The sequence below is a fragment of the Leuresthes tenuis genome, unplaced genomic scaffold, assembly GCF_036924035.1.
Source record: "Leuresthes tenuis unplaced genomic scaffold, fLeuTen1.0.hap1 SCAF_2, whole genome shotgun sequence".
Classification (NCBI taxonomy): Eukaryota; Metazoa; Chordata; class Actinopteri; order Atheriniformes; family Atherinopsidae; genus Leuresthes; species Leuresthes tenuis.
Window position 1 is genome coordinate 3,838,266 of NW_027325356.1, and position 25,068 is coordinate 3,863,333.

The 25,068-nt window shown below is 41.3% G+C and overlaps 2 protein-coding genes across 2 annotated transcripts; one reads left to right on the forward strand and one right to left on the reverse strand.

Annotated features, from left to right (window-relative positions):
• The first annotated feature begins 1,204 nt into the window (after positions 1 to 1,204).
• cdhr5a (cadherin-related family member 5a) lies at positions 1,205 to 13,805 on the forward strand. Its single transcript, XM_072381148.1, has 15 exons — positions 1,205 to 1,256; positions 1,370 to 1,555; positions 2,469 to 2,641; positions 3,116 to 3,175; positions 3,267 to 3,356; positions 3,439 to 3,525; positions 5,152 to 5,256; positions 5,335 to 5,524; positions 5,865 to 5,951; positions 6,920 to 7,017; positions 7,110 to 7,316; positions 7,449 to 7,562; positions 7,673 to 7,739; positions 7,852 to 8,012; positions 10,333 to 13,805. The coding sequence occupies exons 1-15, from the start codon at positions 1,205 to 1,207 to the stop codon at positions 10,906 to 10,908; spliced, it is 2,253 nt and encodes a 750-aa protein (XP_072237249.1). The 3' UTR covers positions 10,909 to 13,805.
• A 2,557-nt stretch (positions 13,806 to 16,362) lies between these two features.
• Positions 16,363 to 23,815, reverse strand: ctsd (cathepsin D). Its single transcript, XM_072379901.1, has 9 exons — positions 23,673 to 23,815; positions 21,436 to 21,592; positions 20,296 to 20,419; positions 20,094 to 20,212; positions 19,813 to 20,012; positions 19,052 to 19,174; positions 17,418 to 17,562; positions 16,722 to 16,820; positions 16,363 to 16,614 (listed from the first exon to the last, which is right to left on the reverse strand). Exons 1-9 carry the CDS (start codon positions 23,732 to 23,734, stop codon positions 16,453 to 16,455), a joined length of 1,191 nt encoding a protein of 396 aa, XP_072236002.1. The 5' UTR covers positions 23,735 to 23,815; the 3' UTR covers positions 16,363 to 16,452.
• Between the last annotated feature and the right edge of the window lie 1,253 nt (positions 23,816 to 25,068).

Consider the following 25,068-nt stretch of genomic DNA (forward strand, 5'->3'; position numbering starts at 1 on the left):
GCAGTCCAATTACAATCCAAGTCCTTACGATCATAATCCAATCAAATCCAATTCATTAAAGTCCATATAAGTCCAATTAATACAAATTTAAGTTTTGTAAATTGTATTAGTACTTGAATGTGTGATAACAAGTACAAATCAAATATACATGTATGTAAATTAAAAACAAATGTACACATTTCTAAACAAATTTACGCGTTTCTAAACAAATGTACGTTACTAAACACATTTATAAATTCAAAACAAATTGTTACCATAATAACTTCAGGAAAATAACTAACTTTCAGCTCACAGCTGATGAACCAGGTCCTAATTATTCAAACTCATTGGCCATAAGAATAAAGGCATTATTGGAGCACTTCAACATTTTCAGAACAAATCTTGGTCCCATCTAAACCAGCATGTTCTTTGCGGCCAACAACGCCAATATGTAGCCAGCCTGTGGCATGACCTAGATTCATATCTTTTACTCCCTTTTTAGATAATAAAAATCCATAAGTCTGTTATATTTTAAATGAATGATGGTCAAAGACGAGGAAGATTTCAAGATTTATTAGAAATAAAGGTATCAAATACCACAGAATTCATTCATATCTATCAGCTAAACTGAAAAGCATGAAGAGATAAATGTGAAAAGACATTAAAATGTTTGTTATGAGCAATAAATTTAGAGGGTAAAGTGAATGCCCCTGTTCAGACCTGTCCTGTTGGTGTTTGTAGCAGTTACCAGCCTCCCTCAGCATTAACTCTTTTAACATTTATCCCTTCATGCTTTTTATTTTAGCCCATAAATGTGAGTAAATTTGGTGGTGTTTGATACCTTGTCTCAGCTCGTCATTCACCACATATTTCAAATACAACAGAATTCTGGGTTTTTATCTAAAGGTGTGCTACAACAAGCTAGTTTATCATTTTAAAAGGGAGTATAAGGTAGTAACCTAGGGTTTAAAGATGAGAGCTTAAGCCTCTTTAACTTAATGATTTGGAGGTCATCTTGTTTGAAGTACCTGAGCTCATTGGTTTTATTTGTATATTAAAGTTAGAGCCCCCAAAAGGTTAAAAGATGCTTTAGAGTCTGGAATTATTCACAGTAATGTCAATAAGAGGCCGACTGAAACAACCGTGTCCATGTAACCTGGAGAGTATTCAGACATGTCAGAAATGTTTCCAGCTTCCAACATTCCTCTGCCAGATCCCTCCCAGAATGCATCAGGGCCACCAGTACAAAATGAGCCGTCCAACTAAAAGAGATGCAAGTATTTTAGTGGGAGGCTGCGAGTCCGCTGCTGGCAGGGGCTTAATGCAATATGTGCCCGTAAGATGAAGTCACAAACATTGCAACTGTAGTCTACTCCCACTCGCCGGACAGCACAGACGGGGCATTATGTGGCCGAGTACCAGCTGGTACCACGGGCTCCTCATCCTCCTTGGGACTTCATTTGTTGCTGCCTCAGAAATCAGGACATGGAACTGAAATCGAAGCGCAAACCTGTGGACGTTCTCCTTGGATGCGTCGTTGCCGTCTGCTTTTCTGCAGTTTGTTCGGCTCAAAGACGTGAGTAAGGCTCTGATTTGGGTGTCAGTGCAGGGCAGGATGAGGAATACGTGTGCGTCAGTTTCTGGTCCTTTAAAGCGGTGGTTTCTGACCCGTCGTTGGGCTCGTGCGCCCATTTTTAGAGCATAGAGACATCAAACTACTTTACAATTGATCGGAAAACAGATTGCGACCTGTTCAGTACAAAAAAACAGGAAAAAGAAACTAAATGTTACGGTTATTCTGAGTGTTTGATTACCAATCAGTGGAAATGACATAACTGTCCAGACCCTGGGCCCTCAGGGGCCCTGAAAGTCCCTCCTAATGCATTTGTGTTGTTTTTTTGTTGTTCTTCTGAATTGCTTGTTTGTTGGCAATGACACAATAATTAAATTAGAAATACATAAACCCCCTGACTGTTCTCAGTTTGACCGAGTCAAACATTAAAATAAAACCCAACAAACAGAAAACTTACTTTGTTTACCAACCAAAGGGACCAGCTGCAGGCCTCAGACCTCAATGAGTCCCTAGTTTACTTGATATTATTCGACTCTATGTAATTAATTATGAATTTTCCATACTTTACGCGATTAGAAATAACATCTTTTGGACGGCTGTGTGTCCTGTGATGGTTCAGGGGCTTCTTCTCTTGACTGGCTCCACCTGTAAAGGTTAAAAAAAAGAAAGCTTTTTATCTACCTTTGTGATGCTTCCTCCTCACCAGGGTCCATTTTGTCTCCATTTTGTGGGTAGATTTGAATCATACTGCTTTGTTGTTTCTGGTTGGACATGAACTGAGAATCCAGACAACTCTGGAGAACCAAATATTATTTTCATGATCAAATCATCTGCTAATACAAACAAAGAGGTGTGTTATTATCCACTTAATCTAAAGTGAACTTGGACACTATTTCTGCTTCTTCTCCCCTCCCAGTCTGCACGGTGCCTCCCGGCCCGGTAACGATCCCAGAAAACAACACGGCAGACGTCCAGGTGGTAAAAATCATCTGTGGCAACGATGTGAGTCTGACGGTCTCAGTGAACCCGGAAGATCTGTTCTACATTGTAGGGACCGTCTTGATGCTAAAGAAAGGCCTGGATTTTGAGGTAACCTCCATAAATAACGGATTAACTTGCTTCTTAAAACCCGTTAAGATATGAAAGCTGATAGTTACAAACAGGTTCCAGTTTTAATTCCCCAATTTTTGTTAAATAAATGCACGAACACGGAGAAATATGTCATCTGAGGTGTTTTTTACTTCACTTTAAGACCCTGGAAGGAACAATCCTTAAGAACTTTCTATTTCACAATTAATCATATTCACAGCTAAATATTTGCAGTCATCCCTCACAAAATCAGTTGCATTACTGCAGAATCACTTCAGGAAGACAATAAATTACACATTTTGACGTGTAATTCAGCTTTTTTCAGCTGTTAATTTGACGATGTGCAACCTCTATATAGCATCACATAAAAAATGGTTGACCAATGATTGGGGCTGTTTGTGGTAGGAGGCATCTTCAGATCAGGTGTTAAAACTAAATAATTTCTCAGTGTAACAGCTGATGTGTGTTTTGTAGTCACTGCCCAGTGCAACTCTGGTGGCGTGGGTGCACTGCAGCAGAGCTGGCTCCAGATCTGTGAGTATTTATCGCAGAGAAGCCAAACATTAGTTTTTTTAAAAATATCTATTTCTGGATTTAGAGATTTTTCTGTGTCGTTTTTCTCGAGGTGAACGAGTCTGTCGAGGTTCTGGTTGGAAATGTGAACGATAACCCCCCGAACTTTGCACAGAACCACTACCTGCTGGACGTGAATGAGGTAAGCAGCGTTGGTCCTCCGTGTGTTTTTAGAAGGACATATTTCCGTTTCCTGGTTTGACCCTGAGGTTTGCGTCCTGCAGCTCACGCCCGTGAACTCGAGCGTTGGGCTGATAGAAGCGACGGATGTCGATTCGGACCCGCTGTACTATCGCTTGGAGCCTGCAACGGTAAGACTGCCCTCACCGTGGTCATTCTCATTGAAAACAAGGTGTGAAAAGACGTGAAAACATGTTATATGGGGTCACCAACACTAACCCCTGACACCCTCTCACATCTAAAGACAACATCTGTGAGTCTGAAGCTTTTGCAAAGACTCCAGATGTTATAGGGTCCATATTTAAAAGATCACAACTGTGATTTTTTTTCCCATCATGCACCTGGGGTCAATGTTAATGTCAATTTTATTTCTGTAGCACGTTTAAAAGCTTTACAAGTATAATAATAATCGCTTAACATTAGACATAATTTCTTTGGAGCTTTATACTGCTTCAAAAAAGCAAAGACAAGAGCAATGTAGACCTGAAAATATGTAAAGCGCGAGTGGAAAACATTGCTAAATGAAGATTAAGTTAATCATCTAAGATATATACACAGTATTGTTTGTTATGGTAGCTTACAACACACAAGAGTTTTATTTAATTGATAAATTTTACATGTTCCGATAAAAGTCAGTGTGTTGAAACTTAACATTTGATCTCACACACACAAAAAAGGTGAATATTGTATAATAATAATGACAATAATTAATAAAGATTATGATAATAGCACACAAAAAAAGAAGAAAAAAAAAAAAGCTTTACAAGTTAATTTAAAAACATTGATCAATAAAATAAAACTAAAACTGACTAAAAATACAAGCTAACATAACGAGACACCACAACATAAAATACCCGATGGGACTCAAACTCAAATTAAAAACAAAGGTAAAACATTTCGAGTTAAATTCTAATTAAAAAAGTTCATTTTAATTTGTGTTGAAAGAAGAGAAAGAATGACAAACTGACACCGTCGAATGTAGACAAAAGCGGGGCTTTCGTACGGTCCAATTGAACTGTACGTTTTTTTCTGCCTCGTTGCCATGGTTACTCTCAGCCACCTGCTTCCCCATTGGACATGGCAACAGCGCACGTATTGGTTGAAAACGCAGACTAACTCACGTGAGATTCTTTCCAATCTGAAAACTGTCTCCAACTTTAAAATCACTTGAAACATCGTGTACTGTTCGGCTAACTTATAACGATAGCCACAACAGGTGCATTTAGTTTGTTAAAGAGCAAAGCGTCCAGAGCTACGATTCACTGCTCAACATGGTACCGAGTTAAATAGTTTTAGTCTGATACGTGACAATTAAATTGGGAAAAACCCCAATAAAAACAAGCTGAACTAAGGCACGTCACTGTACCACAACACAGATGTTTACAGAAACAAGGAGAGTAATCTGATTACATTTTATCAGATATAATGGTAGCATGTGAATATACTGACTGAACCCTGATAAAAACTGATTATAAATCATTAAAACAAAGACTGTAAGGAGGCGTCACACAAACACAATAAATCCTTCATATTCAGGGATCAGGCAGAAATAAGCTGCTTCTTTTTAAAACCAGCCTATAATGTAGCCTTTAAAGCTAGCTTCAACAGCACTCCATGAGTTTATTTATGGATTTTATCCATAAATAATTTATGGATTTTATCCATAAATAAACTGGTTAGGTTTTCTTAAATCTTGCTTTATGAATTCAGTAAATCGCTATAAACATGATTTTTGTCATCTTTCTCTGTTAATACAGGATAAATACTTCCGGCTGGAGAACATAAATACTCCAAAGATACTTGTTAAAGGCATCCTGGACTATGATGTCGTGCAGAAAATCTCTCTGGTGTTACATGTTCAGGTACAATAAGATTTATCAAGACTTCGTCCAGGTGGGTTTAGCTTTTCTTTGTTCGAAGACTCGTCTCTTTTCTTCCAGGACACGCTAAACGGTTCTGCCTCCAATGAGCCGTTCTTCACATCTGTGGCCACCATCACAGTCCAGGTGAAGGATGTCGACAACCGGCCCCCATGGTTTCAGCCGTGTGTGCGGACAAACCTAGGAATCGCCAAACTGTGCGTGAGCAGCGGCTACAGAGGCAAAGTGAACCTCACCGAGAAAGAGGCGAGTGTCTGATTTTGAGAGTTTATAGGAACTTACAGCAACTGTCCGAACATCTGCTGTTCAGGTGAACCAATCACGTAATGATGGTCCAGCTCCTTTTTGTTTGTTCGTGTTTTACGTTTTCATTTAAACCTGCAAAGTGATAGATGTAAGTTTCACGAACCGAAAGTTCACGAAGGTTTTTGGGCCAATCTCCATAAAGCTTGAACAGAGCATAAAGAAAGATTTTTGCAGTTTTATTGGAGTATCGGAGTAAAGTGCTGATGAAAAGGTTAAAATAAATAATAAAATCTTGACATGATGAGAGCTAAGTTAATTAAGATTCATTTCCAACCCAAAGGAAGGTCCATTGGTGCTGGAGCCCGGCCCGGTGTTCGCAAAGGATGGAGATAGAAACCGGAGCGAGCAGATCAGCTACAGAATACTACGTGGTTTGTTTTCAATTCGTTGTGGCATTTTCAGGTCTCTTATGAAGCAGATTTGTTTCCTATTTATTAATAATTTGACTTATAGACATAATTTCAAGTGTTTCTTTTAAAGCATCAAATGTACTTTTCCACAAACATCCATAAGAACAGATAATTCTGCTATTAAAAAGGTTTTAGATGATTGATTTGCAGTGCATTTTCCACTATTGAATTGGGATATTTCAAATATTCTTCAAGGAATATTTCCCCCCCATTTGTGTCAATCAGCTGAATAATATAAAAACAGAACATAACCTTCATTGTAATACCTTAGTTTAGTCTAGTTTTATTTATTTTTTCCTATATTGCAATTTAAAGTTTAAAATAGTTTAAAGCTCTTTGCCTGACCTCGATTTTATGCTCTTAAAGGTTAGTTGTTAGTTACTGGTACAGACTTTGAACAACAGCTAAAAAAACATATGGCTATACAAATGGGCTAGTTATTGAGTTTATCTCTATTTAAATGTTTAAATACATGATTTAAATGTAGTACATTCGATTAAAATCACCTGAATTTCAAAAGAATCAAAGGCTGACAGCTCACAGATGTCCGTTACAGTTAATATGCTAAGCTAGGCTAGTTAGCTTTGGTTCTGCTAGCTCATCTCAAGTAATTTTTTTCTCTATAGTTTTTTCTCCAATAAATTAAAACTAATCGATTATTTAAATCAATTTCTAATATATTTACGTTTCTTTTTAATTGATTACAAGAAACGAGAAAGTTTTCAAACTAACTTCAGTTCACAAGCTATCTTATTGGCTAGCTGTAGCTAGCTGGAGTGCAGTCACGGCTGTTTCTACAGCACTACAATGCATGTATTTACAATGTTTTCTCATTTTTATTTAAGTTTTAAATATTGTTGTATTTTGATTTGTTAACAGCAACTATGTGGAAAACTACCCGTTTCTTTGTTGTCTCCCTTCATCTTTAGGAAATGAAGGAAATATATTTCAGATTGATGAGGACACGGGGAACATCACGATGGCTAAAGCTGCTGATATTGTTGGCCCAATAATCCTCACGGTTCTGGTAAGAATAAGTAATAATTCTGTGGTGATTTTTCAGTGGAAAGTTGATTATCCTTATTTTACACGATAGATATATTTTCTTCTGGTTGTTAGGCGTCACAGGTGACCAACAGAGATCAGTTTGCAGTGACACAGGTCATCATCGAAGTGATGAAGAAGAGCAGGAACCCTCCTCGCTTTGAGAAAGAGCGATATGAGGGATTCATCTACAGCAACTCCGTACCAGAGAGCATGATCCTCAGAGACCGAAGCACCAACCGACCCTTCAGGGTCCGGGCTCGTGACGAGGACTTTGCCAGTGTGAGTAATCTCTATGGAACATGTCAAAGACAGCAAAATAACCAATTACAGTGGTCAGAAACTGCTTAATGAAGATTTAAATATTTCTTAAACCATTTCCTTTTGTGTGGTTTCTCTTTCTGTGTGCATCAGGGCATGAACCCAGATATGAAGTACGAAGTTCAGTACAGCAGCTACGTCAACGTGACCTCTGATGGTTTTGTGATCCTGAAAAGAGTCGTGAAGACAGAGTCGTTTGCGCTTCAGGTGACTGTGGCGGCAGCTTTTTTTTGTGTCCAGCTCATTAACATGCGTGTCTTCACACGTCCTGATGCTTCCTGCCGTTATTTAAGCTGCGAAACCTTTACTGTCCGCAGCTCCGAGCGGTGGATGCAATGACTGGCGAGTCCGGAACCGCGGCGCTCTCTGTTCAGGTCATACCTGGTACGACCATCACCGTTCTACACCATTAATTCATGTGTTTGAATGGTAAAAAGAGTCCCAATTTATTAATTGTTCAGCTGTAACCTCAAGTCGTTCCCATCTCTCTCTACAGCTGTGGCCATCCCATCCCCCTCGAACGTCGGGTATCGTGCAGGTGATATGGCGCTCCTGGGCCTGGTCATGGCGGCTCTGCTCGTCCTCTGTCTCATAGTCATCGGCTTCTTGATTTCCCGCTTGTGGAAGGGAAATGCCAGCGTTGAGAAAATATGCGAGGTCAGTTTTCATCAGAAATTTGTTCAACTCAATGGTTTCAGACGGGCGAGAAAATGCTAAAATGTTATTTTTAGGTTTTTAAAAATGTATTTTCTCTGTGATGAAGGTCACAAACATGAAGAAGTGTTAGGGTCACTGAGAAAAAGCTGAAATGTCAAGAATTAAGTTGTAATACTTTAAGAATAAAGTCAAATAATTAAGTTCAAATCAAACCAGCGTTGGCATCGAGGCGTACAAAATGCCTCCAGGTGTCTAGTTCATCTAGAAAGTCACCAAGTTGTCCTGGTGGGCGATATATACGACAACCATGTAGATTTTGACTGGTGCAGTTACCAAGATGGTATTCAAAGGTGTTGCATTTAGCTTTGGGTGGCAGTTGGTTGTTTATGCATTTAGCAGACGCTTTTATCCAAAGTGACTTACAGATAGGCAGATAGGGTAAGGGGGTCTTGCCTAAGGACCCCTACTGGAGGTAGTACCTTTGATGCAGGGGGTTTGAACCCAGATCTCCCACATGAAAGGTGGCAATCATACCACTACACTATCCAGTTGTATTTCCACTTGTTGGAAATGAGCAGGCCCGTTCCACCACCTTGCCCAGATGTACGAGGATGTGCGGTTGGTCGAAAGTGCAGCTGGGGTAGCGTTGTTTTCGGGTTTAATCCAGGTGATATGAAGTGAGAGGTAGTTGGCATCAGCACTAATTAAGTCTGCTTTGTTCACTGCCGATTGGCAATTCAACAACCACAAGTGAAGTGTGTTTTAGAGAGCGGAAGTTAGTAAGGTTGCGGTTCTGTTAGGTTGTGTCAGTCGGAGACAACAGGAATGGGATTGAGACCGGAGCGACATGGATAAGGTAAGTGGGGCAGATTTGCCTTGTTTGGTGGACGATTCAGACGTAACCCCTTATTTTAATTGGCAGTTCACGTGTTAGCTGATTAAAGGGGAACTCCGGTATTTTTAAAGCTAGACCTTATTTCTGGTATGAAATACGTTTATCTACTCACAGAGAACAGTTTGGTGAAAGTCGGCGTCCTTCGGAAGATATTTAGATAACTCGCAATCGCGTATATCCATAAAACAGGAAAGAGCAGGACATAGAAAATACAGCCTCTAAATATCTAAATAAGGCATTATGTGTCTTTATTTCACCAATACTTTAAGAAGAATGAATGAATGAACGTGTACTGTACTGCAGGAGAGCTAACGGAGGGATTTCTACACAGGCACTCTACTGGGACCACTTCATCCACACGCCCCCCTGCAGCACAGTTTATTCACTCCGTGCTCTGTGACAGTCGGCTAACTTCACACAGAGTTTGTTGCTGATAGTTTTGTGCAACATGGCAGGATATTTATCAGATTTTGACAATGTGAACGACGACTTTGAGTAAAATGGACGTCCTTACTGGAGTAAATAAACTGTGCTGCAGGGGGGCGTGTGGATGAAGTGGTCCCAGTAGAGTGCCTGTGTAGAAATCCCTCCGTTAGCTCTCCTATAGCTGCAAGTAGCCACATAACAGCAGCTATGAGCTAACAGAGCTATAGCACACGTTCATTCATTCATTCTTCTTAAAGTATTGGTGAAATAAAGACAGATAATGCCTTATTTAGAGGCTGCATCCTCTAAGCCCCGTTCTCTCCGTTATATGGATCTCCAGTTATCTAAATATCTTCCGAAGGACGCCGACTTTCACCAAACTGTTCTTGGTGAGTAGATGAACGTATTTCATGCCAGAAATAAAGTCCAGGTTTAAAAATACCGGAGTTCCCCTTTAACCAAGGAGTGGTTTCAGAGAGGGGAGTGACCAGCTGTTCACAGCCTCCGATTACTCTGATTAATTTCTGATGGCCCAAACGAGGCTAACAGACAACAGGTTTCAGCCACTTGCTCAACATCAGATATTGAATAAGAAAAACTTCCATGAGCAGAGACACAAGGCTCTTTTCTAAGTGTTCGAACAAAAACAAATGAATAAGCAGTACTTGGGCATCGCGTTTGTCATAAAACTGTATTCAGGTTATAATTCTGACGCTGGACAGGACAGGATAAAGACCAACAAAAGGAATTGTTTTTCAGCTTTATTCTCTTTTTGTTGATGCTGTGTCGTATGCTGGGGGCTCCGTACTGTAACGGTTCAGTCGGATTCAGCTGTTTAATGTGCGGAGCTCCTCCTGTACAGTTCTGCTGAATATTTATCAGCTGAAACCCACAGAGGAGCTCTGTGTTTAAACAGTGCAGATGAACATAGCTCGCTCTATCTGTATCCTCCATGCTTCATTCACTGCCGTGTTAATGAGAGGCCTCTCCTGCCTGCAGTGCCTGGGCCCCTGTCTGCAGGCCGAGCAGCCGAGGGCCGAACACCGAGACTCGCTGCAGTTCACCAACGACGGCTTCCAGAACGAGGGCGACCTGAGCCGGGCGGGGGCCAGACGCTGGATCAACGCCGTCCCCAGACGCAGCACCTTTCCTCAGCCCAGGAGCCGGATCCTGCCCCTGGAGAGGCGGAGCCGCCACTGCTCCACCTGCGGCGTCTACACCAACCATGTGCCAAAGGGAAGCCCCTCGGTGAGACCCAGCAGGAGGGGCAGAGGAGACGGGGACGAGTACAGCATGAGGTCGATCCTGTCCAAGCAGCGCAGGAAAGAGGGCCAGAAAACGGTGTGGTTCAAGGAGAGCGAGGACTCTTCAGACATCGAGGTGGAGATTATTCCAGACACCGTGGGCCGGGTGGAGGAGGAGACTGAGGAGGAGCTGGAGGTGGAGATGGAGGGTGTGGTCAGAGACCCGGCTGCCCCGCTGAGAGAGGAGAGCCAGAACACAGATCCCAGTGAGCAGCAGGACCCTGGAGATACGAGCCTGGAGAAGGAGAAGGGAGGACAGGAGGAGCGCTGACAGCAGAGGTCAGACTGAGCCCAATCCTGCTGGTTTTATTGTCACTTTTTGGATGCTACGTCCTTCAGGAGACGCCCCTGCAGCCCAGACAGACACTTCTAATGTCTCTGCACAGCTGCAAAACCTCAAGAACATATCCGAGGATCCAAAAAGTTTGTATCTGCTACTGTGAGTATCTTAGAGAACAGTTATGGGAAGTTTTCTAAAATACAGTAAAAAAAAATTTGCATCTGTAATTTGTTTCCACCTTTAACAACACAGAGGAAATTATTTTCAGTGACTGCGCCAAGTTATAAACCGATTTAGAAATGTATGATGCATCACACTCTGAAAAGTTGGGACGGAGGCAAAGATGGAAGCGTTTCCAGATGATACAAAAACATCTTACAGTCAGCAGATTACCTGGTGTCAGGATCAGGAATAACAGGAGAATCCATCAAATGTTGTAGTCTTTAGAAGCAAAGATCAGGCCACCATGATCAATACAGCCACATGGGCTCAGGAGGAGCTGGGAAAAGCATTTCCACTAAACACAGTCCACGGCTGCATCCAGAAATGTGAGCTGAAGCTGCATCACACCAGGAGGAAGCCATATATCAGCTCTGAGCAGAACCACGGCCCAGTTCTCTGGACTCCAGCTCATCTCAGATGGACAGAAAGACAGTGGACACGTGTTCTGTGGTCAGATGAGTCCACGTTTCAGCTGCTTCTGGGAAAAACTGCTGAGAAAGAGCATCCAGCTGTTCTCAGAGGAAGGTTTAAAGCCAGCGTCTGTGATGGTCTGGGGCTGCAGCAGAGTCCATGGCATGGAGGGCTTCATCTGGGTGAAGGTACCACTGATGCAGAGCTGGATGTTGGAGTTCTGGAGAGACAGATGCTGCCATCAAGGTGCCGTCTTTTCCCGGGAGGTCCGTGGTTATTTCAGCAGGACGATGCCAGACCTCATTCTGCAGGACTGGTCGCACGGCTTCAGCTGCAGTCATGGAGCGCCTCCTCATGGCGAGACGTTTTTTTTTTTTTAAGCCATTTTCATATCAAACCATTTCTTCTTTATTTCGTGACATTACGAATTAACGTAATTGCTTTCTTCGCTTTAGCAGGAGCTGCAATTCCACTGCTGAAAATGACAGATTTCCTTTCTGAAAGCAGAACTTCAGTCTCAGAGCCCATAAAGTTGTTCTTTTCGCGCCTTGATGCCATTCTTCAACACTTCCTGGCACAGGAGAGAGGAAGCCTAGCCCTATATGGTATTATTTAGGGTGTGGAATATGCAAATTTACTATCCTCGTGCACTTAAATACGCACGTGTGGCATTCTTCATCATTTACGCAGGTTGTTTACACACTTTTTCCGAGGTTAAGAGCGTTTGTTGAATCTGACGCGACGTGTTCGTACGAAACTTTACGAAAAAAGTGAGAAATTTAGGATAAAAATACGAAAATGTTCTTGCATGAGGCCCAATGTCTCCTGCTGAAGATGTTGGAGCATCATGAAGAAGAGAATCAGACAACAACAGCAACTGCTGGAGCAGCTGAAATCTGGGATTCAGCAGGAATGGACTCAGATTCCTGTGAGAAACAGCAACAATCAGTGTCCTCAGTTCCCAAAAAGCATTAAAAAGAGTCATTAAAGGAAGCTGAAGGACTCTGGAACAACTTTCACTGAGTGTTGATGCTTCAGATTCTACATTTGGTTCTGGTGAACTTGTGTTCCTCTGTGCCTGTTAAAGGGTTCAAACTAATTTAAACTAAAAGTTTTTATTACATTTTAGAAAATTTACCAACTTTTCTGGAAACGGGGGTTTGTATATCAGGTTTTTACATGAACACAGAGCACATATATTCAGTTATTTCTTTTCTACTCATCCTCACTAAAGTAATGTGAGACTGCCGCTGCCTCAGCAGTTATATTCACAGTGTGTGTTACTTCCTAAAGTATTTTCCTTCCTTTTTAATGGTTTTTTTTCACACAGACATAAGAAAAATGTATAAATATAAACGGCTGATGTTGATTTTATGGTCTGAAGTTCTAAATATACACAACTAAACTGTTTTGTTGCATGTTTGTGTCAATCTGGTGAAATGCTCCTTTTAAAGTTAGGAGTTTTTTGGTTTCCACCCTCAGATTTGTTTGTTTGCCTTCACTGATCTCACCCTCAAACAGGACATCGTGTGCAAAAGGGCGTTTAAAGACAGGTGTGTGGTTTGGTTTTGTGGGTTTTTCGGTGTTTGTGGGTTCGAGTTGGAGGAGGAGCTGTGAGCAAATGTCTATATGACCCAAAGTAAAATCACTGTAAAGGTTACGGAAACATAAAACAGTTTTAAAGTGAAGTTTAAACCGTATTTTTGTTTGTTTCCAAACTTCTTTTGAGGCGATTCTGATGGAAGTTTGTCCTGCCACATATGGAATTACAACAGGTTTGTTGCTCAGATCTTCTCCTTTGGTGTTTTTTGGTCCAAATTTCTTCGCCAATTGGACAAAGACGCAGTTTGGATATTCAAAGGTTCGTAGTCTGACAGCCAGTTTGTGCTCAGCTGCGTGTCCACAGAACATTTTAAGCTCTTCGGGTCACCTGGAGCTACACAAACAGCGAGTTCAGGACTCCTGAAGAGCTGGTATCAACTTTAACGTCTGACCGCTTATGTTTCGATCCTAAGTCTCAGTTTTCAACCTGTAAAATGATGGAACAGGAACTTGAATTGGTAGAAAAACTAAAACAGAAATATCTCTAACGGGCTCATAAGTATCAGACACCCGTGGCGGTGTCCTTCAGTATGAAAACAGTGCAGTTTTTTAACAGTTTAACGTATTTTACGAGCTCCTCGTTAGAAAGTGACCGTCAGGTTGTTGAACTGGTGTCACATTAGTTTGGTATTTAATCAACTTTACACCCCCCCCCCTAAAAAAAAAAAGAAAATTTCCTTTGTTTTCTGAATGTTGAAACTAATTTCCAGGATACCGACTTCACACCCCAACATGGATAATCAGATTTATGTACAAGCTTTACTAAACTGAACCTGCAGCATCTGGACTTTATCAAACTTTATCTGGATACTAAACAGCTGAACGGACTTTAATCTTTGTTACAATAACTTATGGGAAAAAAACAGGTTTATGGTCAAATGTATAGTTCAGATTTTGTACAATAAAGTAATGTTGAACATTTGAGGGAATAATAAAGTTTTATTCAAGTTTTGAGTTTGTTTTTTTATTTCATTCACACCAGCCTCCTGTGACAAGCATTTAAAAGCAAGAATTCGTGAACTTTGTCTTCAGAGTAGGGCTGAGTGACTAAACTCAAATTATTGAGACATTTTCAGTCAACCCAGCTACAGAACCAGCTGTGTGAACACTCCAGGCCACTAGTTGGCGGGTAAGTACCTCGAAAATTGTTAATAAAACCAAAATGAATGCATTAACTTACCAGCAGACTGAGGAAGGAAACGTAGGAGAGAATCCGAAAAGTCTCGAAAACCGGGGGTGAGACCCAAACTGTTGAAGGTCCGACTACGTCAGTAGTTTGGATTCAGTTAAAATGTGCAAACTTTGTCATTCGTTGGCGAAAACAAAACAGGAAACACGACCAGTTAGAAAATCCTCAACGTAGCCTGTTCACATTGCGCTTAAATGTGGTTTGTATCAGATTTCGGTGTGAACAGACCGTAGATAAAGGAATAAAGTCGAGCAAGTCGCTGGTCTTCCTCTGGCTAACTCTGCGCCCTCGTTAATCGAGTTTAGAAAAGAAGGAGACAGACGTGGGGACCGCCGCAGAAATGTGACGAACATCGATAGGAAGTGAAAGTCGCATCAATTCCGTAGAAGAAAATCTATTTTCACTGTACAGACCGAGGTATTCGATTTAGGACCCAAATTAGAATTCTGGGTCACATGTGACATGCAGTCTGAACATAGCCAACATTTAATATCCTTAATAAAATTATAAAAAAGGCGTGGCGTCAGCAGCTGATGCTTCTTGCAAAGAGATTCTAGCAGCAGAAGATCCATCTTCTAACTTTGGTTAAAGGGGAACTCCGGCATTTTTAAATCTGGACCTTATTTCTGGCATGAAATACGTTCAAAACACCAACAAGCATCCCTCACATTGATAAAACCTACCTGAAATCTAAGATGCTCTGTTAGAAACAGCCTCCACTGAAGCTTTTAATCAGCCCAACGTTTCCCTCCATTGTACTGATGATAATGGCGCATTAATCTGCCATTTCTCAAGGGTTTCTCGTGAAATCACACCACCTAAAAGCCCTTCATGTATCCAGTTACCTTGTTAGCAGTTAAGAAAACTGGTCATTTGTATAAAAAAGTTCAACGAAAAATCAACAGAGCCGCTGATGGGCCCCACTGCAGCACAGTTTATTCACTCCGGTAAGAACGTCCATCTTACTCAAAGTTGTCGTTCACGTTGTCTAAATCTGATAAATATCCTGCCATGTTGCACAAAACTATCAGCAGCAAACTCTGTGTGAAGTTAGCCGACTGTCACAGAGCACGGAGTGAATAAACTGTGCTGCAGGGGGGCGTGTGGATGAAGTGGTCCCAGTAGAGTGCCTGTGTAGAAATCCCTCCGTTAGCTCTCCTATAGCTGCAAGTAGCCACATAACAGCAGCTATGAGCTAACAGAGCTATAGCACACGTTCATTCATTCATTCTTCTTAAAGTATTGGTGAAATAAAGACAGATAATGCCTTATTTAGAGGCTGCATCCTCTAAGCCCCGTTCACTCCGTTATATGGATCTCCAGTTATCTAAATATCTTCTGAAGGACGCCGACTTTCACCAAACTGTTCTCGGTGAGTAGATGAACGTATTTCATGCCAGAAATAAGGTCCAGGTTTAAAAATATCCTTTAATAAACTCCGTTCTGGAGTTTTAACATCATTATTTATTTTTTTTTTACATTGTCAGCATTAACGAACTATATCGTGATAAAGACCAACGAAAGTTTAAGCCAAAGATCGTTCATATCTCGGAGGGATGGCCAAGTTCCTGAAGTAAACCTTGAGGAATCAGGGGTCATGTGTATCCTCCTGTAAGCATGTTTGTTACTTAAATGGGTGTGTATTTATTTGTAATAACAGTGTAAAGTAACATCATTTCCTGAAGAAACATCCAACGTTTTAAGCGACTTAACCCCAGCGGGACAGATTAAAAACTGCAGAACAGAGTCGTTTTAAAAAGTGTTTTTATTGAGCCAAATCACATTAAAAGTCAACTTCCATCAGTAGTAGAGGTCCATCTTCCCCTTAAAACCCTAAATAATGGTTTTACAACAAATCCCTGAATTAAAAAATAAAGATCAGTTGGATCTGACACACTCGGCTGATCCTGAACAGTCACAATCTATTAAATCCCAAACCTCGCTTCACGCCGTCTCAGAAATCGTACAAATTCTTCTGATCGGTAACTTTAGGCTCTACACAAAGTCTATCGCTAAGAAGAGTTTGATTGCAAAGCAACAGAAAACGTGCGCAGCTCGCAGTTTTGAACGTCGTACTTGATCGTGCGGCTCCATCGAACCCGAGTACGAGTTTACTTTGACTTGGCGAAGCCGACCCGGTTGTTCTCGCGGTCGAACGCCGTGTAGTACTGACCGATGAACACGTCTCCCAGGATCCACAGCGGCCCGGCGGGGGCGGGGATGTCCAGACCCATGAAACCGCTCAGACAAATCGTCTTTCCTGCCTGACTCTCCTGGAGGATCAAAAGGAAACAATTAGGAACAAACCAACGACACCAAGCTGCACTTGTTGGTCTTTAATGAGAGTCGCCCCCTGCTGGACGACCAGGTGGCGTCGCACCTTGAGGACGTACTGCTCTCCGGTCAGACTGTAGGTCTGTCCGCCCACGTTGAAGGTGATGACGGGCAGCGATGGGATCTTATCGCAGCTCACCATGTACTGAAACAGAAGAATTATCACTACAGGGCTTCAACTTTTAAATGTTTAACAAGAAGAACAAACTAACTAATTATGTTTATGCATTTAGCAGACGCTTTTATCCAAAGCGACTTAAAGGTAGGCAGGGGGTCTTGCCTAAGGACCCCTACTGGAGACAGTACCTTTCATGCAGGGGATTTGAACCCAGATCTCCCACCTGAAAGGTGGGAATCGTACCGCTGAACTATCCAGTCCCCTGTAAAGCATGTCTTAGTCTATATCTATTACAGTCATATACATTCATAGATGGATGATGTATCGGTAGGCAACGTGGGGTTCAGTGTCTTGCCCAAGGATGCTTTGACAGTGACCTGGGGAAGCCGGAGTCAAACCACCGACCTTCCGATTGGTGGGCGACTGCTCTTCCTCCTGAGCTACACGTCACCCCTGATAATTAAATATTAAACATCTTGTTGGCTAAAAATCAGACAGGAATTAAAGTAAGAAAACGGAAGATGGTATAAAATGTGAATTTAGCCACGATGTTAAACAGAATCAGGTTTAACTCGACATTTTCTCTTTAAGTCGAGTCTTTTTCCCCTCATTGGGGCGTCTCACCTCCCCCTGGATGAGTGGAAGCGCTCCGATGGCCTTCTGCAGGGCCTTGACCTCCGCTGAGGGGCCGGTGATCAGGGACGTCCCGGTGTCCACGATGGCCTCGCAGCCGTCCTTACACAGACTCAGCTGGCTGCCGATGGCCATACTGTTAAAAACACACAGAAACGTTACAAAACAGACGTCAGAGCAGCAGGTTCTTTAAGTCCTGGAGGCCGAGATGCTGTGGATCAGGCTGGTTCCAGCTGTTCACTTCACATCTGCAGCGGTTATAATGTCTTGGCTGTTCGTTTTCCTTCAGGTTCAAAGGTCGTCAGGGTCTAATTCCTCATTTTAAAACTCGTCCAACTCATTAAATCTAACTTACAGTTCATATTATTAGGAAATTATTCCCAAGACATCACAAGGAAACTAATGTAAATGTAATTTATTATATAAAGAAAAAAATAAGTACAAAGCAATAAAATAACAGTAAACACAATAAAATACAACAAAATTGAATAAGATAATATAAAAGAGTCACCATACTACTGGGTATTAAAAGCCATCTGAAATAAATATGTTTTTAGCCCTGATTTAAAGAGGCCCAGGTCAGAAATAAGACGCATCTCGGGGGGGGAGCTTATTCCAGAGCATGGGGGCAGCAGCAGAAAAGGCTCGGTCACCCCAGGGCTTTTATTTTGACCTGAACACTTCCAGCAAAAGTTGATTTGTTAATCCAGAACCAGGGTTACGGACAGTTAAAAGCTCAGATAAATACGATGGGGTGAGGCTGTTAAGAGCTTTAAAAACAAACATTTAAAGTTTAAAATCAATTCTATTAAGGACAGGAAGCCAATGAAGGGAGTTAAGAACAGGGGTGATGTGCACAGGTCTGTTAGTGTTGGTTAAAAGACGGGAAGCAGCAGAGTTTTGCACAGGTTGAAGGCGACTGAGAGAAGTCTGGGAGACGCCGACATAAAGTCCATTGCATTAGTCTAACCTTGAACTTATTAGGGCATGGATGGCTTCTCAAGATCGTGACAGCTTAAAAACCTTTAAACTATACTAATGACAAGGTTGAAGGTTGAAGCTACAGCTTATAACAGCTAAATTTATTAAATTTATCACATCTTTAAGCTCTGATTTAAAGACAGAACCACGACAAAGAATCCACAACTGGATTTTACTCATTATTTCCCATCATGCACCTGGTGGACATCCAGCTTTTAGTCTCAGATGCATTTTTAAGCACAGACGAAACAGAAACATTCGTGCTGTTGCTATGATGCAGTTAGTTGCTCCTCTTGTTCAGTCTGACTGAAGCAGACGTTTTGACTCAATGTCACAAGATTTACGATATTAAACACGATTAATTTGTCCCCAAAATGTGGGAAAGACAGCCTTGAAACCACCTGGATTGAGTTTAATGACACTGGAAAACTGTCCTTCGCCTCAGTTTAGTGGATTCGAGAATAAATCTCAGTGAACGCTGCTCGTTGTGAGTTTAAAGGAGGCGCAACCACCATTTTTATTTACCAATCTGCTGATTCTGATCATTTTCTAGCAGGAGCAGATCACTTGGCGTTAGTTTTCTGACATTAATGGGATTCTGACATCAAAACGTGCATGTCGTGCACTAATATTCGAGTGCTCACCCGTCCATGTGGATCTGCCAGTAGGCCTGACGGGTGACGTTGACGTAGTTGAAGTCGCCGGTGTAGTATTTGGGGTCGGTTCCTCCCAGCAGCAGCTCACCGCCGGGCTCGGTGTCTGGGTTCCTGATGAGATGAAACAAACAGTTTTTAAACCGTTAAACATTTGTGCCGAATTCAAACAACTATTCCTTTAAATCAGGGGGGGGTCAAACTCAAATACTAAGTGGGCCAAAACTTTAAATTGAACAAAGGTTGAACAAATTAACCTTTTAATATGGAACCAAACAAGTTTAGATTTAACAATGAATACTGAACAAGGCTTATACAACTTTAAAGTCCAGGCTGCAAAATTGCTAATAATAACAATAATAAAAACATATCAATGGCATATTAAATAAAAATTGAATGCCTCAAGAAAAACTGCTCACAGATACCTCAGTAAGCATATTCAAAATGAATTAATATGCCTTGGTGCACAGTGCACCAAGGCATATGTTCTATTTATCACAGTCTTCTCTTTATTTAATGCAAGTAGCCTATTGAAAGGTCCCTTTGTGTTAAAAGAACAGTTTTGAAGGGCCCTCCAAATTGCTAAATCCACCACTGCCTTCAACCCAGAGCGAGAAGTTAACTGTGATCTTATTCGTTGTGCATTTTTGGACTCCTTTATTACTTTTATCTTGTGTTTTTTTGGCCATCTTTATAAATAAAGTGTTATGGTAACAAAGCAGGACCGTTTTTGAAGGTAGGGTCGATCTCACCTGTTCAGGTAGAAGGAGAAGATGTTCTGCTCCACCTTTTTCTGGCTCATGATGTTGTCAAACACCGGATCCACCCCGTCCACAGAGATTCGGGGGTAAGCCATGCCGAGGATCCCATCGAACTTGGCTGCGATGAAGGCCACACCGGGCTGCTTGATGGCCTCACCGAACAGCTGCTTCTCCACCGAAATGTCCCCGATCTGGACAAGCAGGAAAGAAATGTTCAACAGACTCCCAAGACGATGGTTCACCGTCTTTATACTGATGCATGATGGACTTACAGTGCATGTGTCCTGACTGAGGTATCCTGATAAACTGCCCGATCCGTACTGGATGGCAAAGGAGGTGCCGTTCTTCACATATGTGCTGGATTTACCGGAGTTATATTTGTGGTGAAGCACTGAAAAGGCAGAAGGAGAGTTTGAGGAGTCGGATCCAGCAGGAGGTTCACAGCAGTGTTTGCGGCAGCCGATCGGGACTTACAGCATGCGATGTCCAGCAGGGAGCAGTGAACGGACGGCACCCACAGGTTGGACGAACCCGTGTCGAACACCACGGTGAAGGGCTGGGAAGGAGTGCCCAAACCAATCTCACCATAATACTGAGCCTGAGACAGAAAATAAGAGTTCAGCCAAGAGAACATGCGAGTCTGGAGCTGTAATCAGGGAGAGATGAAACTGAGCAGGTTAGAACTGGTGAGACCTCACAGCTGTTGTCAGCAAATGTTATGAGGACACAGGTCGAATAGTTACAGAGTCATGTCAATAAATCAGCTGCTTTTATTCAAACAGGAAACCATTACTCCACAGAGTCAGGATCTGAAGCAAACTTCTCTTCATGTGACTGATAGCTGCGTAGCTCGCTGCTAAATAAGACATTTCTGTCGACTCATTCGGGCCCTGAATGCTTCTTCAAAGCAAAATGAAGAAGTAGAGTTTGATTTATTGTATGATCGACTCAGTTTTATTTCCTCACTCTGACACAGCAGCTTCAAAGCTCAACCCAAGTCAAAATCTGTCCATAATACGGTGGATTAACCAGTTCAAAACTAAATGTTTTTGGAGTTTCAACCACTGGTCATTTTTCAGACTGCATCACAAAAAGGAAACAAGTTGATGCATATAGTCAAGGTTAAATTAAGATTTACTTCAGTTTAGTTCTACTCTGGCCCACTTTGGATGGAGAACTCTCCTTTATGTGTACACACAGCTTCATTAATAAATCCTCCTTATTGATAGTTACGAGTTCAGTTTTCCTCAATGATAATTCATTAGTACGTTACAGAGGAGTGTTTAATATTTAGCAAAAATAGCTCTAAGTTAACATCCTGAAACCTTTGCCATCTTGAGGCTGATCCGATCACTTAAAAGAAAACAAAGCTGATCATCTTATTTGTTCAGTAACTGAAAGATAAGAGGCTTACAGAGCAGCAGTCGGCTCCTCTTCTGGAGCAGTTTGACCACTTTGTGTCTGAATCTAATCATTTATTTGTAGAGGATTTGTTTCCATTCTGCATGGAAAAAGGCAGAGGCGATCACAACACAACGAAACCTTTGTTGTGGCCCCTCCGAGCTCGACTTTTAGCTTCTGAAAGGTTTGTTAGAGGAAGAGTAAAGGGCTTACATCGAGGTAGTTCTTCAGGGTTTCTGGAGTGGGTTCATTACTGGGGGGGAAGCCAAAGTTGTACTTCAGGGAGTGTTTGCTGGCCAGAAGCTCCTCAGCTCCTCTGCCCGAGTCGGTCAGCTCACGTCTGATGGAACGGAATTTCTTTAAGGGAATCCTAAACGGGACCAAAGAAAATCGATCAAAGCGTTTGATCATGTGAAGCTGGCTGTGTAATGTTGATTCAAACAGCTGCATTTGGTACAGGATGTTCAGCTTAAACATGCAGAAAAATCAGACGTTTTAACCCACGCAATGCATTTAAAAAAATAAAACTTTTTTAAAACTTTTTTAAAACTTTACTGTAGTTATACACTTTTCAAAATGAAAGGCAAGATAAAACTAAAGTTTACTTAAATGGAAACTGGAGATAAGATCTGACCTACTGGTCACTGCTCATCAACATTTTACTGCTCAGTGTTGTAAAATCTGTCCCACCTGTGAGATTTAATATGTCTTTATACTAGTAAAGATGCTAAAAGAGCGATTGTGAACCTCTGAGATGATCCGAGCTAGTAAAGACAGTGAATATATGCAAGCATGTCACCAAATTAATTTCAGCACAATTCACACAACAAATATCAGCATATCGTCAGAGAACACTTAAAATGTAGAAAAAAAAATTATAACTTCTGCTACCCCCCCACATTTATTTTTTGAAGCCCATTCCTTTCCGTGTTTTCCATCTCCGAATGTAAATTTCGTACATATTCTGCCTCATTATGCTAATTGAGGGGGCGTGGTTTCAGCGTCTCATTGGAGGACTGTTTCATGACATCACAGCCACAGAGACAGGAAGTGTGGAAGGCTAATAGCGTTCGCAGCTAGCTAGCTAGCTAGCAGTCAGAACGGCTTAAATGCAGTCAGTCACGCAGCCTACATTTTTGTTCAAATGTAGTAAATAACTTATTTCAGGCAGATCAGTCAGTGACTTAAAGACCCAACTAACTCAGCCTTTCAATTACCAAGCCATCTATAATCATAGCTTCGTTACCCGAAGTACCGATTTACCACTTCAGGTGTCAGGAACAATCTTTTGAAACAAACTGTTCAGCTCGATAATCAACCAATAGCTGAGCAGCGACTTTGAAAGACCGCCCCCTCATTTGCATAATGAATATGGAAACATAACAGGGAGAAATGTAGATGGGATATTCACTGGGAAAATAACAAAAGTAAATGCATAATCAAGTCAAAATTAATGAAAGAAAAATAATTTTAAAAGGAAATAAATGGATCAATACAAGAACAACAATCAAATAAAATTACAATTGAAATAAAATTTAAAACCAAGTGCCAAAGTGAATAAATAGAAAGCTCCATCTCTGCTCTCATTTTAAACCGAGTGGATAATGTTTCAATTAAAAAGTTCAATTTTGCAGTGTCTGGGTTTAAGACAATTAATTCATTCAGTCCCAATCCTCTGCAGGTACTGACCTCCTTTTTAGTCCAAATACAACATCCGACTTGAATTAATTTTACTGTGTCAAAGGCAAAGGGTTTTTAAACAACCATTACATTATTAAAGATTTTATTCTAGAGGTTAATTCAACAATAGGAGCATGAAATAATTAAGGGTTAGTTCAGAGTTAGTTTGCAGGGTGTCTGCAGACTAGTTGAACTAGTTTTAGTCACATTCTGCAGGGCATTTAATGCTCGCATGGGTTTGACAAACAAAAAGAAGAATGTAAATAATGCAATAGAATGTAAATAGGGAGTTAAATTGTGAAGCCAGCGTTATAACAACAGTGCAGAGGGTCATTAAAATGTCAGGTGTCGCACAAGCACAGGTGTATTAACAGCGGCTATGCACGCGGTCAGCTGACCAACCATTATGACTTACTGGAACACTTGTTAATGCCTCTTAGGGTTTGTTTTTGCCGGATACGCCTCAGTTGTTGGTCCCTCTATTAACAAACCGCTTGTGTTACCGCAGTGTCGGCTAACGAGTTCAGCTATATGTCACCAGATTAACTGAGCTGGTTCCGACGGCAGCAGGTACGTGCTGACGGCTAACGTTAGCCGTGTGAATGTTAGCACAATGCGAATAACACGAAGTTTAGGAGTAGCACCCTGACCGTTTAACTGTTAAGTAACAGAGGTAACCTTGTTTGTGTTGCATGCTAACAAGGGTAGCGCTAAGTTCAACCTACTGAATTTAAAGTAAACAAACATATGAACGTAAGGTTTTAACTTACCGGACCAGGGCGTCGTTGGTCAGCGCCAACGCCGCCAGCACACACAGAAACAAGCTCCTCATCGTGACAGAAACGGATAAAAGGAACCGCAATGACTGTGCACTACTGCTTGTTGTCGACAAAACACAGTCGACTTTTATCAGCTGACTGGAGCCCTGTCACAGTCACGTGCTTCTCAAGCGGCTCATGCATGACGTCACTAACGGTCATCTTTGCTCTCCTTTTTTTTTTTTTGGCACGAATAAATTGTTCAAATCAAGGCGAAAGATAAAATTTGAATATAAAACGATGAGTATTGTTGGCTTCAACACCACAAAATCAAACTAATAAACGCACGAGTAGAGTTTAAAATCCCAGACTTTTCAAATAAAGACAATAACAAAAAAAAGCACAATAAGCAAAGACCCGAAGTACTGAAATACAGTTGTGTGCAACTTAGCTAGTTCTTGTGGTATATTTCAGTTTTTCTTTTAACAATTGGCTGAATAAACATGGTACTATGATGAATTGCAGTTCCACAGCATTTTTACATTATTTCACCTTAGATTTTAGGCCTTAAAGTGTCACCAGCTTGGCTAATATTTTGCCCTTTGGCTTCACCTACAGATGTGTGGTGTAGCAAAATCGTAATAAAAGCAAATCCCCATGTGAGTCCTGCACATATAAAACCATAACACATAATTTTGTTGTCATATTGAAAAGACAACAAGGACACCATCAGAATCCCATAAAAATATCAAGTCTCCATAAAGTAGTAAAACAGTGTGATGCTAGGCTGGAAACAAGGCTGCTTGTGCTTGATGCTAGGCTGGTCTCCCAGTCACCTGGCACTCCTAGGCAGTTTCAGGCCCGAGAATGAGTATAACAGAGATCAGTGTACTTCAAAAACAGTCAGAAACATGTAGTTTTAGGGGTTAACAAACATCTCTAGTGTTGCTTTAAACTTAGACCTAAGCAGTGTACAATGAAGTAAATTCAACACAGCTAGGCTTTCTTTATGTTAGCTAGCTCGACAAAACCCCAACCTCCGCTCAGAGATAACGTATATTATGACCGTGGTGTCGTTAACCAGGTTTTCTGCTTCAAAACTACAATCAGAAAGTTGTTCAAGTAGTAGCTAAGTTAGTATTTCTGCCTTTTATGTCTTAAACAAGAAATGCACTTAGCTCCAACACTTTCCCATGGACATCATCTGGACGAAATCAGTGTGAAAAAATTTGATTGAATATTCTGGATATGTAGACTAATTTTCTAATCTAATATATAATGAACTCATTAGCAAATGGAACAATACATAAAAAATATATGGCTACAGCCCATTCTGATTTACCAACTGTCTTTCATGTGGTAATGGTAATATGGTAAAGGTTGGCATTATAAGTATGGTTAAACACAT